General features: G+C 37.6%; 1 protein-coding gene across 3 annotated transcripts in view; it reads right to left on the bottom strand.

Annotated features, from left to right (window-relative positions):
* Positions 1–17,713, bottom strand: part of VTI1A (vesicle transport through interaction with t-SNAREs 1A) — a 270,070-nt gene that overhangs the window by 241,903 nt on the left and 10,454 nt on the right. For all 3 annotated transcript variants that reach the window (XM_034062516.1, XM_034062514.1, XM_034062515.1), the window contains exon 3: positions 14,374–14,484. In XM_034062516.1, coding sequence (XP_033918407.1) covers positions 14,374–14,484 — 111 coding nt within the window. The remainder of the gene's footprint in view (positions 1–14,373; positions 14,485–17,713) is intronic.

The following is a 17,713-nucleotide window of genomic DNA, read 5'->3' as shown; positions in this document are numbered from 1 at the left end:
ACTATGAGATCCCACCAGAAGTCCTCCACACTGGTACACAGAAGACCCTACATTGCCAGCGCAGACCCCAGACTACAGGCAGATGTGCCCAGGTGCATGATAGAAAAACATTACTTGAGTAGTTTGGACCACGCAGTTTTACTACCAAGTTTTACTTGGTCAAAAAGACCAAGGACAAGGAACTTACAGGTCCCTTGGGACATTTGGCAGAGCTGCAAGGCTCCCAAAACAGCCAAGTTCAGGCCAGCATTTTATCAGGGTCCAGCTCAGCAATGACCACAGCTGGGCAGGACTATGGGAGCTAGAGAGCAGCATCCAATGGCATCCCTGGAGCAGTCATAAACGGGTCTCTTGGCAGGTTGGTGAGACTGCTCAGGAATGTTATGTGCTATTGGTGCCCCCAGGGCCCTGACCATCTGAAACTGAGCATAACTTCTGTAAGATTTGATACTAACCACAGCTTCACAGCTTGCAGAGGATGCAGAAAAAAACATCAAGCAGATAACACACAGTGGATTTACGTCACCACAGAGGAAACTGGGGTCATATCAGAAATATTCTGCATATGAAGCAACCCTGATCCGGGTTAAAGCCAAGGCCATGGTTGTTGTTACAATAAACTGTTCCAACGTTTTAAATAGTTCTACTGGTTTACTGCCCTTGAGTCACACTTACAAACCCTGAATTATTGGCAGGTCAGGGATGAAGGGGTGATATTGCAGAGATTCACAAGGTATGAGGTGAACATGAAAAATTAAAAAGAATTAGAGGAAAAACCATGTTCTCAGCTGTAGTCATTTAAGTAGGAACACCACAGAGAAAAGCTCTTAAGTGCAAATCTTTCTTATTGCAGTGTTGCTTTCAGTGGCACATGAAACAGCAATGATAACAGGCTCAAAAAAAAAAAAAACTTTGAAAATAAAGTTAAAAGATACATGTAACTTAAAACTAACATCTTTTCCTACACAGAAAGGTTAAATTGTGGGGTTGACATTTGCATTTGTTACGTTGTCAACGTTTCCTGCCTATCAGCCTATGTACAAACAATATCTAAAGATGTCATCTACATATTTATACCAAAGGAGTTTATGAACAAGACCTGTCAGTATATTTTAACACCTTTCCAAAACGTCAGCTTTCATCAGGTATAAACACAACATGTTTAATTTATTAGTTTGGTTTAATATAAAAAGTTGACAATCATATGTCACCATAACTATTGATAAGGTAAATAAGGACTACAGGAAAACGTCAAAAAGTTATTAAAATATTTCTCAGCTTCCTGAATCAAATTGGATTTATTGGCTTTTCTCCATGTGCATCACACATTTTTCTTCATATGGCTATTTTTGAAGTGAAGTGTCCAACAGTGACAGAGACATATTATAATTCTTGGAGAATCTGAATCCCATTGACTGTTTTGGGCGGGGGAAAAGGCTTTGTTTAATGTCAGAAAAACCCCAAGACAACAAGCACGAAACCACAAACACAAAAATGTGTTCACCTGTATTTAAACACACACCAAAGATTTCTTCTGATCAAACATACAAAACATACTAAGCCTGCGTAAAAGTTAAAATATAAGGCACAAGAAACTTTGAATACAACTCTGAAGTCGAGCAATACATTTGCTTCCACTTTCCACAGGTGCTTGATTCAATTTCCTCAAGATGATTGCTACTATCAAAGGTCCATCTTCATTGTTTATAATGTCAGGAGGACAATCTATTCACACTGCTTTCCAGGTACTTCAGAGGGCAACAGAGTCTATCCTGGGTTCAGCTGGCTTAAACCATGACACAGCCCCACCACTACACAGCTAAACCCTACATCAGAGTAGCACCCAAGAATTTATAAGCAGGGGGAAATAAAGAACGGACTGCCCATTGGCAGCATCTCTCATTCCTGAAAAAGTGCTTTTCTTCAGCAAGTCCCACTCTACACCTCAGCATAAGACATGGAGAAGAATTTTATTATTATACAACCAAGTTGATACAAGGACTTGATTCTGTGGACATCAAGAAGCATGGCATCTCACAGCCTCTTCACTACTCTGTAAAACTTACCCTGGCAGGGGTAAAGAGTGATTTTTGCAACTCACCAAACATGCTGAACATGCCCTCAAAGGCCTGATTTTGATTTCCTATTGCTTAGAATACAGGAATTTTACTAACTCTTGTCACTTTTGCATCAAAATGACAGATTTGGTGAGTATAGATACGGAATATCATAAATATCAGCCATTAATCCTTTGCTAGTATCAGAAGCTTAATGTTGATGACTTTGAAAGTGCATTGGATGTGATGGAAAAGCAGGCTTCATTTTCTGTTTAAATGACAAGTAGGTGAAAGAACTGATACGTGATCCACCATAAGTGATCTTTACATATTAATTAAACTCATTGTAAAGACATATTACAAAATTATAGTCCATATTTACTAATAACCAGATTTTAGGCTAGAGGAGCATGCTCCATGGTTCCCTTTGTTTGAAATATGATACGAGTACAGGAATGGAAATTTCCAAAGGGCTCAAATCTTCCACTAAGGAAGGACAGATCTCAAGAGATAGTCTTGCTCCAAAAGGCTACATTTAACTACATCAGAACAGGTAGCATCTTGGAATTTTTCCACTATTGTTTCTGTAGTGCACATGATTTGAGGGTTTTTATTGCAGCCCAGTTCTTAGACCTCAAACATCCTCACTTCAACACAGCTCAAAGCTGTCTGAAACATAAGTCTTTGGTTTAGACCCTTATTTCTATGCTTGGTGCACACCTGAAATGGAGTTTTCAGCTCATCTTCCTGACAAAATAATCCTATTCAGACTCACATGCAGTGAGAGGAACGGGATAACTCACTTCAAAAATCACAGTACTGCCAAACCAAACACCACCAGTGTATCTTAGGCCCCAGGGGGGAGAAATGTCCTCAGCTAAGACATTTTTTTAAACATATAAATGACTTGCAAACTGGTCCTACATTATGAGAGACGGCAAGTTAGCAGGTGACCCTTAGCAAAAGAGTGTCTTTAGGTACAAATTAAAACTGAGAAATGCTGCAATTTGTCCCAGAAAAAGAAGCAGAAAAATAAAAGTGAGAAGGAGGAGGGAGAGGAGCAAATTCTCCTTATGATCATTTAAAATACATTCATTTTCAAGCAAGACCTCTACGGGGCACAAGTGCTGAGCCACCGATCTGCATTGCTGAATGCTGGACATGTAGCTCATGAATGGTAAAAGGGGACCTTAATAACATTCTTGAAAGTATGTCTCAGAAGAAAGATGCAGCCCAGGTACCTTCAACTGAAATAAAGATCTAACAGGAGGACAACATGACAGAAGTTGAGAAAAAGACAAAAGGAGCACTAAGGGCTTAAAAAGGCTGGGAAAGCAATTCAGGTTAGCAACCCCTAACTTAATCCTGACCTTTCTCTAACTTTTACCTTGATTTAGCTGACTGAACTAACTTTGTGGGAAGCTTACACAACTGAACCACAGTCTGATTTCTGCTGAAGACTGGGGAGAAAAGAGAGGAATTCATATGGTCACTTAGGGGTATTAATAACATTGAATTACAAACCAGTACAAAACCACAGCCATTACAAATCAAATGTTTTTTAAATAAAAGAATCCTAGACCCATAGTTAAAACCTCATAACAGCATTATGAGTTTTACTCCCAACCACACTGGACCTACATAAATACTTCTCAGTCTTTAAGAAAGCTAGAAATGAAAACTGATGAAAACCTGTAGTTTCAAAGACATCTGCCAATGGAACAATCCAAAATACTGAAACTAACCTATATTTCTTAAATAACAAACCACAAGAAACACATCAACATAACAACTCAGTTCTTTGCATAGCTCTACTTAGTTAACACTTACTACCACAGTGCTAAAGAGCTGTACTCACAGGTGAGAAACCCTTTTGTGCAAGGCATTACAAATAGGGATCCCTGTATCAGAATAGTTGCAGTTACACATACCAAAATCCTACCATAATTATGGAAAGCTGCTTTTCAACTTTCAATATAACAACATTACTTTCTCCTAACTCAAATATTAAATAACACTTTTTTTCTGGTTGGTGATACATCATAGTAAAGGTTACAATTTGATTTAAAAATGGTTAAAAATGGAAAGGAAGGTGCTATCTTTGCAGAAGCATTTTCTAGCTAAGCAAAGACCCACGAAACACAATACAAACCTTTTCTTTGTCTTGCCAGAGTTCACATTTGAGTCTTTAGTGAACAGGTATAAAGTCTGCAATTGCAATTTCAGTGTTTTCCAAAAGCCCACCTAACACACCGATCAGGAGACAAAATTAGCAGACATTACCCTTATTTATTATAGTCTTAGCTTCCCTAAAAATAAAATAATAAAAAATAAACCAAATAAAATAAAATAAAACAAAATAAAAAACTACCACCAAACTAAGGACATGTTGGAAATTCATGGGGATTCAGAAAGCAAGCACAAATATCACTCAATGGGAATCATGTGGAGTACACACATATTCCCCAAATTCTTTATACACCAAGCACCAAATATTTAGCTAGCAAAAACCTTTTTTCATTAAACCCATCAGAAATGGTTAAACGTTTCTACAGCAGGAAATACTCACGTGTTCTACTGCTGATCCCAGAAGCCACCTTCAATATTTCTTTATACCACCTGTTCTTCATATTTCTACTCTTATTTTCATTGATCAGCTCTTTTAGGAATGAAATCTCAGTATTATTTATTAAATATTGGAAAAGGCTTATTTTCCTAGCCCTGGCACCCTAAAGGCAATTTATAAAAAGCAGATTAAAAGTAAGGGAGGTGCTGTATTTGATCCACTTATTATAAATGCATACAAGCATTAAATTGTCAAATGTACAACTTACAGATCCTCTCGCCTTTGCAGGGATTTCCTCCCTAACTGAGTACGAACAGCAAGTTTAAATCGGCTTTGTGGCAAAGAACCACTTTTTGTTGTGGTTTGTACAGCAGCTTTAAGGGAAGCTGACTGTACTTGGCACTGATTACCAAATGATTGCAGAATACAAATAAAAAGTTACCAAACAAAAGAACAGAGATATTCACACTTTTTCCATATGTTTTGCATAGTAAAGAATATTACAAGGAGGAGGAGAATCACTCTAATACACTTTCAGCTCCATGGTTTTGCTTTATATTCCTTCCTTACCAAGACTTAAGCCAGAAACAAGACATTTCCACTGCTGTAAAAGTCCATCTCCTTTTACCTGTGCTAGACAGTTTTAAAAAACCATGAAGTTCCTTCAGTTTTGACTACTGGTATGTTAAAAAGAACCAGTTTAGAGCACAAAATGGGAAGGTGTTATCGGGGAAAAAATAGGCTAACACTGCATGCTTTAGTTATTAAATAGCATCTTAAAATATTTATAACTGGTAAATATTAAAGAAATTTAGTATTTTTCAGTACAAATAAAAGTCTACCCACACAAGGAAACAGCACTCTATCCAACACTGAGGACATCTGCATAAGTATCTATTTTGTTCTTGGGTTAGAGTTTGGGAAGAGGTGGCAACAGAAATATAAATTTCAGTTAAGTTCAACCATAATTTGCATGAAAAAAAAGATAAAAATAGCTGATTGAATGATCTTCATTAAGAATCCCAGACAGTATCACACTCATACCAACATGTTCACACAGACTTTTAATCCATTATAGCAGACTTCTTGACAGAAAACCCAGAAATTTAATTTAAACAAACTCTGTTTCTATTATACTGAATTTCAGTATTCCACTTTTGGAAACCTGAGATCATAAAAACTATGAAAAACATGATCCTTGGCAACTTCCATTTCTTGTAAAACACACAAAAGTTAACGTATAACATCACTAAAGGAGCACTATGGAAAGCATCAGAAAGAGAAAGAGAATACATACATCATTTTTTCTTCACTTATCAACAAATCTGGAATATATTTGCATTTCCAGGCATTTTTAACTGGCACAGAAGAATTTTTACTAGGCCAATAACATTACCATAAATTTATAGCCTGTCTCCTACCTTTCTATGGCAAAGGTTTTCAGGAAAACACAAGGTAACTAAAATATTATTTGTACTAGCAGAATGTAATGAATTCTATTATTTGTAAAGCTTGACAGCTGTTTGACAACCAGACACACAATACCTTCAGTTATGCAAAGAGATTTTTTTATGCTCTAATATTTGCCTATGATGCAATCGGAATTTCAACAAGCATTTAATATGTAATGATCATATAAAATTTTCCCCTTGAATTCTGATTGAGAAAATATGAAGATGAAGCACAAACCTCTTGAAGTTGGGTAGAAATAGCTACCTTTAACAGCAGTGCTTATGTTTCAAGTTTCATTTCATGAAAGCGAAAGAACCCAGCAAACAGGCAAAAGAAAAAAGCCATTAACCACTCGTTTGCCAAACTCATTTTTGACACAGGGTAGTTGACCAGTCACCAATCAAAAGTTCACCAGTTACCAGATGGCAACTTCACCATAAAGGAAAGCTATTTTTGACCATGGCAATTAGTCTCCTCATGCTTCAAACGCTAAATTCTATTTTCACATTAATTTTTAAAACTATGTGGCTTTAACTTAAAATAAACTGTACATCAAAAGAATGGAAAATAAACAGCCAGGAACACAATTTGACGAATTGGATTTATTTAGTTTATTTAGCTAAACAGGGTCCATTGGATCTCTTTAATAGGCTGACAGTTGCACTGGGCTGGTTAATAAAACATTCAACACAGTATCTTCAGCCAATATAGAAATGCAAATCCCACCAGAAATATTTTATTCATGAAACAGTAATTTCAGTTACTACCAAAGCAAAAAAAGAAAAAAAGAAACAGAGGGGAAAAAAAAAGGGGGGGGGGGGGAGAGAAAAAGGAAAGAAAAGGCCTCGCTTTGCAAACAAACAGTGCCATCTAGTGTCATTCCCGACCAAACAAATCAAGAAATCTGAAAAGGGATGTAATTAATCCCTCCAGAGCCAAACGGGTACTTTCTCCCTACGTTTTTGTTTTATCAGTAGCATATGTCTCTTCCTATTTCACAGTCAAACACAAATTATCCTCTCTCTAGCTGGAAAAAAAAAGCCAAAAAAAGAGTAATAAACACATTAAATAACTTGAGAGTGCAGTTCTAGTCTGGAAAGCAAGAATGTTAAAATGATGGGGATTTTTTTGCTCAGCTTATTTGCTTTAAATCTTTACGTTTCCAACTCATGACAGAAACCAAATCAAACTTCTACTTATATGGCTGCAGGTGAGCAATATAATGGAGACTGAGATACAGTCTGTTTGGCTTTATTCATCATTGCATCCCACACCCATGTTCCAACTGCAGAATCTTTATAACTGCTGCTATTGAAAGCAGGACAATGACAGCTTGCTTCTTTTTGCATGACAGGTAGAGAAGTATCACTTGACTAAAAGAAGAGATCACCAAGGAACTGGGAAACATGAAAGTCTTCCTCCTTCTGCCTCTCCAAAAAACACATTCGCCTTCTGTATATGAAGTCACTTTACTCACTAGCTGGCTAGAAGTAATTTTGAATGGATGTTGTTTCTTATATCATCTGCTGGGGAAAACAGCAAACAGTTTTAATTCTACTAAATTGAGAAACAGAAGTTTTAACATAAGAACATATTATGTGGTAAATAGAGAAATGACAGTTGTCTACCTGGGAAAGGCTGATGAGGGCTAGGCTCAAGACTTCCAGGCAAGAAAGCATGTTTAGTGGAAAAGGCAGAGCTTGTGTCATGATGAATTTGTTCTACATGCTTTAAAGTTTATTTTACAGAACTATTTCATTCTGCCATAGACCCCTTTTTCAGCTGTGTTTAATACAGAAACCTTCTGTGGGTGAAGGGAGAAAGGAAAGAGATAGGAAACCTCATAGAGCACTGTATGAGTCATTATGCCTTTCACAAATACTCAGCCAGACACAAATACTATCAGAGTCACCAAATCACTTCCTGAAAGCACCTTTATTTGTAATCACTCAGCCAAGCCCAGTGCTTCACAAACTGGTTTTTCTTAAAATCACATGCATCACCTCCACCACAACAACAGACTTGCTGAAGGCCAACAATCAGCATGCCACAAAGCTCACCAGTCTTATCCCTAGGTGTGAAGAGGAGCAACATCTCTTGAGAGATACACAGAATTTCCTACAAGTATCAAAGTGAAATCAGTTGAAAGAAGAATGTAGTTAGGGAATTGTATTTATTGACATTAAAAATTTGGTGCTTGGCTGCTCTTCACACATTGTGTTATGAGATGTATCTTACTGGTGAATCCTGGTATGTGATACTACAGAATTATAAAACCCAGGAGGTAAGGTGTGCTTCACTGGTCTGGCCTCTCAGGATCTCAGTTAAGAAGATCATAACCCCCTAGGTTAATTACAAATTAGGCATGTTAACTCCCATCTATCACACTTTTCTCTAAGGAAAAGCATGTAAGCACCAGTAAATCCCATGGTGAAATAAATTTCCTTCCTTCTCCATAGTTCTACGCAAAACTATAAAAAGAAGTCTCAAGATGTAGATAAATTAGGGCAAGTTTTCTACAGAGGATCTAAGTTAAACCACCTCCTAGTCTTTCATCAAAAAGTCAATTTAGGCCTTGAATGTTACCCCATTTAAAATGGCAGTATTATAAAGTCATTGCAAAAATGTCAAATGACTCCACCTTTTTTCACTACAAACCTGCAAAGGTGAGGACACAAGTAAAAACAAGCTGAACACAATGTGAAATTTGACTGCATAGAAAAGAAGTCATCCTAAGGCTCAGCAGCAGCCAAGCAGACCCAATATCGTATCAGCAGTCATTAGAAAAGGAACAGAGGAAAGAAAACCAGTGCCTCTATACAGATCAGTTTGAGTACAGTGTAGAGGACTGATTACTTATCTCAAGAAGGTGACAGTATCGATAACAATGGCAGAGGGAAGGAACATTTGTTCACAAAATGCTTTCGCAAAATTAGATTATCAAAGTACATGCTCAGATATTTCAAATTCCTTCTCCCAAAACTTAATCAGTTCAATCTTGCGCGCAGTAAAACAAATCCTCCACAGCACAGTTCAAAAGAGCTGCAGGACTCACATAGCAAAACCTAATCCGATTTAGAAAGTTTCACATTTGTCAACAAGATCAGGTTTCCCCTCCAGACGCGGTGCCTGCCCATGCAGGGTGCACATGCTTACATGATGTGTACATGCAGAGGGTCCCTCATTTTTAGTAACATCGTTGGGATACAACTATGAAGATTTAGACATCTGTCCTGCACAACAATTTATGATTTTGTAAGTAATAATGGGTTAATAATGCTTTGCTTTATAAATCAAAATAATCCAGCAGCAACAGTTCAGCTCAAACTAGAAAGCTAGGGAAGAGTCTGGCTGTAAAGATAACAGGCCACTAACATGTCATTTGACAAACATAATTCATTGCACTTCTACCCATATAAGTATTTCGCTGGGTAGGTGACTGCACCTGAAGTAAGGGGAGTAGTATTTGCAAGAAGCAGACAGAATATAGGTGACATAGCTGTGCAGGTGAGTTCCTGGACTTGGGTGGTACTTCAGAGTCACACAAAGAGCTAACTTTATCAAATGAAATTCCGTTGCTTACCTCACTAAATGTTTTAAAAGCTTAACAGCAGCTGCCATTTTAACAATGATTTTAAAAGGAACTTGTAGTAGGTACAAAATGTGAATATCTATCTTCACTATTGACTGACACGAAGCTATTGTTCAATGCCAGAAATGTTTAAATGTTTAGCCAGGTTTTGTACAATCTGTCTACACATGTATAACTTCTCCCCGCCTTTTTAAGTTGAAGGCCATAATAACCTAAATCTGTACCAAGTTTGAGTCTTTAAATGGAATGAGTACTGGATCTTGGGTCAATAACAACTATTACTTGCAAAATTTGTCTCAGTGCTGACATGACCAAATATGAACAGTTCCTATGCCACCTGCTTTATTTGATGGCTGGTTTTGGTGTTGAATATACTCATCCCACTTTGAGCACTGATTGTGTAGCATTCATTTTTTAAATAAGAATATTACTGTGTAATATAGTCTTACTGGGTTTTTATATTTCCCAATCTATTTGAATGCCTCATACTTCAGCTGTAAGATCTGTAAGAAAATGTCTGCCTGTTTTTATTTTTCTTTTCTTTTTTATGGTGCCCTTACATTAAGCCAGTACATGGAACCCTTGGAGCGAATACAAATGCTAGCAGATAACCATACATTTGCTAAGTTTATACAATTACAGTTTCACATGAACTGGGATAGATCCAGGTCAAAGTATGTTTATAAAATCTGGAAAGCCTTTTACTGTGGCATATCCCCAGTGTTTAAAGATCACTGGCTGTTCTAGGTAACAATTACCAAACAATGCTTTATCTGAAAAACAGTACCTATAGTCCATGTAGTTTATAGACTACAATATAAGGATTTCTTTTTTTCAGGACTTCCTTGATGCAGGCAGCTGCCCTGGACATTCTATATCTGAAATAGTTCAAAACAAAATGTTTACAAGCTTAAACAATATAACAGAAGTGTTGAAGGCCAGGTTGGACAGGGCTTTGATCAACCTGGTCTATTGGAAGACGTCCCTGCTCATGGCACAAAATGATCTTTAAGGTCCCTTCCAACCGAAACCATTCTATGATTCTGTGATTCTATGAGCAGTGCATCGGTAAGTGTGGGAAACAGGCCTGCTCACAAGAAGACTGTTTTAAATTTCAGGAACTCTTTCACAGGTGGACCCAAGACCTTAATCAACCCAGAAAGCACAAGTACATGGTCTGCAACTCCACTTTGAGCCACAAGATAGAGCCATTATCACAGTCTCTGCAACCCAGCAAGCCCGGGGGAGCAGGAACCCCAGAGCCACACAGGTTTTGGAATTACATGCAGCTCAGGCGCCCCAACCGAACAGAAAGAGACCCCTCTATAAAAACGCAATACTGGTATATACTAATGAAAATAAGATCATAAAACCAAGATCTACACCTGCAAGTTAAGAAACAGAGTAAGATTTCAGTTTTATTCTGTTTTGATGTATTTATCACAGCAAGCCTGAAACTGAGCCTTTTGAGATGTGTATACAGCTTTTCTGCAAAGTACCACTTGATGCTTGCCCTGTGCTTATATTCCTCCCCAGGTATCTGCTCCCCATAGAAGACTGCACAACACCGAGGCAAGCTTCAGAAACTGCTGCTGCCTTAAGCTGAGATGCAACCCTTGCTTTGTTAATTTTCTCCATACATATTCACAGTGTTATGTTGAAGACTCTTAACAACAAAATTGAGCTATTCTTTCTTTTTTTTTGTTAACCCCATTACTCTCCAAGAGGGAAGGAAAACCAAAATGGAACAAGGTGGCTTTTCTCCCCTCAGATATGATTTAACAATTTAGTAGGTTACCAAATATCAGCGTGCAATACAGTGCATGGGGGAGATGTCATCACCTCCGCACACAGTTCTGGACTGCAGAGCACTGGTAACTAACTGCAGGCATGACTCAGGATAACAAGGATTAGCAGTGAGGGGAAATAAATCTCCTATTTGCAATTTGTTCCTATTAGATTTGAAAGTTAAAGATGAACAAAGCATATTCATGGAGTAACTTTTCAAAGTACAGCTCAGCCAAGCTTAAATCCACATTTTTTAGACCATACCTCTGGCACAGGAAACTGCGTAGAAAAAAACTAACTATATATTCCATTAAGACAGCACAGCATGTAGTAATAATATTAAAGTGATAGTATTTTGTCATTATTATACATAATGTCAAGATCAAATAAACTCAGCAATCAGATATTACATGTCCCAGATAAACCTTAATGTTCTCCATCCTGCAAGGAATGAGTGGCCAGTCCACATCCTTCGTGTTTCCTTCTCCTAATTTTTAAATATGTTGCTGTACTGCTCTTTTCCATAACTGCTTGGTTAAGCACAGATTTCAAGATGCTGTACGTCATACAAATAACCACACGATCAAAACTCATGTTCATTATGATGAATATAAAAGAAAACTACTGGTGCCACTTCTGCATTCATTTCATGTTCAAAATACCGAATTTAAAGAATATACACTAAGGTATATAATTTTTTTAATTCATTTCACAGAAATTATTTCTTTAAAATGAAACCCACACTTCAAAACAATCACTGAGAAATGTTCTCTGAACAGTGCACATGCTACTTTACACATGAAGAAAGGTCAAGCTGAGTACCATGGGATCCAGCTGACATTCCAACTCTACTTATAAAGAACACTTAACTTTGCAAGCTCACATCTGCATGCCTTTTGGAAGAGCCAAGAACTTTGACCAGCAAACCTGTAAGCTGATCATAACCCAAAATCGTCAGCACCATTTCCAGTTAAGAATTTCCCTTCATCTAGAAAAGTGAATTAATCTTAAAAGTACTTTGATCTGCTTTCCATAAAGGTCTGCTAAAGCTCTGCATGCTCTGCTTACAGCCAAACAGGTCACAACTCATTCAGGACAATATTCAGGCAGAACACTCAAAAGAACTTTCATTTCAGCAAATATTTTCTACTTCCTACCTTCAATGGCCAGGGAGCTTATAGAGTCAAAATCACATTTCCTTTCCTTCCTCCTCTTCCCTCTTTGAACTCACAACTGAATCACTTTGTTATATAGTTTCCAACAAGTTGCTGCCTGACTGAAGAATAATCAAATAAAATTCTCAAACCCTTACATATAAACTTAGAAAAATGTTAGTACTTAAAAACTGGAATTGTGTAGGGAATTTAGTTGTAACAACACTGTTTTCTATACAACTGCTGTTGTTTTCTTTTATACTTTGCTCCATCCTTCACTCCACTTTCTTTCCTTGATCTTCTGCTGAACAGCATCCTTGGTGTTCTGGGTGGCTGGGTTTTTTTCCCCTGCTATTATGATCTGTTCCTTCCTCTTTCTCACGTGGCTTTAGCTCCATTGCTCTGAGTGCCAACTCAGATTCTTTCAATCACATTAACTCTTAGTGCTCTGATGCATTTCTTCCACATCTATAATGTTTCTCCACACATTTCTCCTCATATACAAAGAGTCCAGTTTTCAACTCTGCCATTCCATATATTGCCTGGCATAGGCAATAGGGAAGTATCAATTTCCCTGCTTGCCTACACAGAGAAATAGGCCAGCAACAACCATATGATGACAGTGAATTCTCCCACATCTGAGAAGATAAAGAACATTCACTACTTGTCCAGGAATTGCTCTCTTGGAAGCCACTGTTTAGCCAGCAGGGCCATACGCACTCCCTGCAGAGAAATAGCATGAAATTTTGAGGCAAGTCTTTTTATCCTAACATTCCTTCAACTTCACAAACCTGCAACCATCTTCTAATACACTTTTGTGCACCTCCTCAACTTGGCAGAAGCACAGAGGAGTGACAGCCAGCTGGATTTTCTGGCTGCAGGTATAAACATTGAATCCCCTCCCCTGAAGGAATAAACTGCTGCCAGCAACCGAGAAAATTCACAATTCTGCAGTGAATGGAAAATACTGCTACTAGTTATTTCTTTCTCCCTACCCTGGAGGAACTGAGCTGCTGCCAATTAACATAGCATTTCCCTACACTTTGCAATCCCTTTGAACTTTTTCAGGATTTTACAGGAAACAGTTTTGTCTCTATGTAAATCTATTCCGTGCAAATCCTAGTCACAAAAAGGGACTGATAACTGTAGCAGAAGCCCCTAGACAAAGGAATCTTGTTAGTTTGCATCCATTACTTGAAAAAATGTAGTATTTATAACCGATTTGTACAAAAGCCAAGAAGAATCTAAGTGCAATGGAAAAGAAATCAGAGAGTAAGAAATGAAGTGTACATAAGATAAATTACATTCAAAAATTCCATGGATTGAAGATTATATTTTCATGTTACTGCCCGCATTACCACAAGCTGTCTTAAACAAACCATTATTTTCTACTCAGAGTATACTTACATTACAATTTAAGTATTAATTTGGATGTTCTACCAGTCATTCCTTGAGAAATTGGATTAAAAATTGACTGCTCTGCCCACATCATGAACACTCACAATGTTGAAAGGCAGAGAAACAACTCAGATTCAGGCAAAGGGACAGAAGGCTAGCAACTTGAATATTGATATGAGACTGCTACAAAGGAAAAGTTTCTCTTCTCCAGTTTGGTTTTCATCTGTCCATAAATACAGCAAGATGCAGGCAGAACTCATCTCTCACAGTAGTCAAAAACAGTCTCACAGTTGTCTGAATAACTGCATTATTATATTTTAAAAATTCTCATAGATCTTTCTTTATGTAATATGTTAAAAAACTCACGAAGTCCGCTTCAAGTTTTCCCATTTCTTGTTTGTAGCTTCTCATTCGACTGCTGTACATTCCTCGGCTTTGAGGTGGGATCTCTCGAACTTCAAGTTCCATCTGCTCAAGCTAGTAAGTAAAAGTGAAGAAGAGACAAGATGAATTTACCTAAATTGTTCACAAAACTTAGAAATATTCCTTCTTTATCAAGAAATGCTGTTTAGTCCTCAATATATAAACAATGCATCAAAACCGTGACACAGCCTTAAGTCAACAAACAAGTGACAGGGCTAATATTATTAACGCTGAGAAGGTGACTGATTCCAGGCAAATATTTCTGGATTTCCGTTCCAAATACGATGAATACATATTATTACAAGAAAACAGTACAACTGAGGTTAAATAGCTTCCTGCAAATAAGCATAGTTCAGAAGAAAGCCTGCTTCCATCTAGCAGTGTGGTATTAGAAACCCTTGGCTGAAAAAGGCATGTTATTTTTATGTACACATATGTGCCTCTATATATACACATATACATGTATCGATATGCGTGTGCATATGTTTACATGCTTAAAGTTTTATGGGCCACCAGCCTCTCTGTTTAACAAAGTAATTCTTGTTTATTCAGCAGAATTACAATGCCTGAACTGACTCCCTAAACCTACATCCCAAATCTGTATGTAGGTATATTAAATACCTGAATTCCAGAATTTAATGACAATACTATTTATGAATTTTTATACAGTCGAATGCATCAAAACCTCAGAGATACATTCTATCTTTCAACAGCGTTTTCTCCTTATTCTTGCCATGCAGAATATGAAGGGGCCTGAAACACAAGAATATGACACAGAGGTACAGAAAATCAAATGAAGTTACAAACCAGGACTGAGCTGCCTGCTAATTACCTGCCCACTGGGTCATGGAGCCTCCTCTACATGGTGCTGCCTATTCAGGAATTCTGTTTTGCACAGCTGAAGAATCCCTTACCTGCCTTTTAATCTTTCCAAGTTACTTAAAAAAGATAAAAGAACACCTCTCCTTGGTTGCTGTAGGCACCTGAAACTATATTTACTCACCTCCTACTGATCTCAGTTGAGCAATATGGCATTGGAACAGAAACGCCTTTCAATTAGGATCCCAAGCTACTGGTTAGTCTTCACAAGGGACAGCTACAGTTTATTTCTATGTAATCACTTGCTTACACTTTGAAATTTCATCCTCATATCATAAGGAAAGCATCTGAATTTAATCAATGGAATTACCAGATACTCAAAATTCATTCCGCCTGATCTATTCTGATTATACAAAATGATATTCAATAATAAACTGTAAAGCAGGCTTTAATTAAATAGTCAGTAATGAATTGAAACATACAAAGCAATTTCTAGTTCTACTCAGTTCTTTCGCTCAGGCTTAACTTTCCAAAGGGGTATTATAAATTAAACCAATAGCTGGAATTAATGACTTATTTCTTATCAATTTATTCACAACATATTTGATCTCAAACGTTCTATAAACATACAAAACATTCCTCATAGATATCTATCTGCAAGATTGGGATACTTTAATGAAGTCTCAATTCTTATCTACTATATAAAAATGAAACTGTCTCCCACTGAATAGAGAATTTACAACACAGCATATGAAACCCAAAAAAGTTAATTCTAAAGAGTCAGTATCATAGAGTGCAATATCCAAGAAATGACGATGAAGCATGCTTATTTAGGCCAAACAACCGCCACCATTTAATCTCATTCCATCATGAGATTAAATGGACATATTTTGTGGCTGGGCTGATAGATGTCCACATGAAGTGGAAATTTTTCCACATGCAGAGGATAGTGCTCCAAGCAGGTGTGAACCGAAATGTAACCTAATTTCATGCATCTTCACTTTCAGGACTTATATTACTGGTCACAAGATCTTTTTCTTTAATATAGAAGCAAGAACAGCACTAAATTCTATTTAAAGCTAAAAATAACCTGGCACTTAAACATCAAAACATCTGCAGAAGCTCAACTTTTCTTCTGAAGACTTACAAGCTCAAACTTCTGTTATCACTTATGTTCAAACTTGCCACCTGCGCCAGTTTTGGCTGGGATAGAGTTAATTTTCTCCATAGTAGCTGGTACAGGGCTGTGTTTTGGATTTGTGCTGAAAACTGTTGATAATTCAGGCATGTTTTTGTTATTGCTGAGCAGTGCTTACACAAAGTGAAGGCTTTTTCTGCTCCTCAGCTCACCAGTAAGCAGGCTGGGGGTAAACAAGAACCTAGGAGGGGGACAACTGACCCCAGCTGAACCAAAGGATATCCCACACCATATGGCATCATGGTCAGCATGTAAACTGGGGGACAAAAAAAGGGGAAACATTTGGAGTGATTGTGTTTATCTTCCCAAGTAACTGTTACGTGTGATGGAGACCTGCTGTCCTGGAGATGGCAGAACACCTACCTTAGATGAGAAGCGGCAAACTACTTCCTTGTTTTGCTTTGCTTGTGTGCACGGCTTCTACTTTTCCTATTAAACTGTCTTTACCTCAATCCATGAGTTTTCCCAATTTTACTCTTCTGATTCTCTCCCCCATCCCACTGGGGAGGAAGTAAGCAAGTGGCTGAGCAGGGCGTAGTTGGCAGCTGGGGGTTAAACCACACCACCACCACTGTGGTGAAGCTGAGCATTCTGGTACCTAACTCTTGACCAAATTCATAAATCAGGCCAATCCTTAAGCTTCTTCAGGGGTTTAACCTTGTAGGTTTGGTCCTAACAACACTCAATACACTCCAAGCACCAAATACAGCATAAAGCAGAGCAGTCAGTAGTATTTCCCTTCACAACTACAACAAAGTAAGGCAGTACTGCTGTTGTTGTCCACTGAGACCCCCAGAATAAGTTTCCTCCTCCTGCAGGAACTTCTCCACATGAAATCACTCTGGACAGTTTCTGTTTTATAATACAATATTTTGTTTATCTGGACAGTATTTTATAAAACTTCCAAGCTTGGCTATTTTATTCTGATTCCAAAGTCCTGGAATGAAAATAGAGATCTAGACTTAAAAAGAAAACCAAACAAACAAGTGTCTAAATAAGAATAACCTAGCATCTGCAACAAAGCAATTTTGTTATGTGTCCCTCATAAAACCAAGGCAAATAACACACAGGCACAGCTTTCTTTTTAAAAGTACAATTTCACTCAAAAATGCTAATTCCATCCAGATCTTCTAGCACATGGTAGATTTTATCCTCAGATAACTTCTCTGAGGTTATCACAACATTCACCTTTCTTTAAAAGCCTGGTAAAAATAACATTGAGATACTCCGCACCAGATGGAGAATGACAGGATTTCTCCAGAGATA

Source organism: Melopsittacus undulatus, chromosome 4, assembly GCF_012275295.1.
Source record: "Melopsittacus undulatus isolate bMelUnd1 chromosome 4, bMelUnd1.mat.Z, whole genome shotgun sequence".
NCBI lineage: Eukaryota > Metazoa > Chordata > Aves > Psittaciformes > Psittaculidae > Melopsittacus > Melopsittacus undulatus.
The sequence above is the reverse complement of the archived record's forward strand: the minus strand, read 5'-3'. Positions and strand labels throughout refer to the sequence as shown.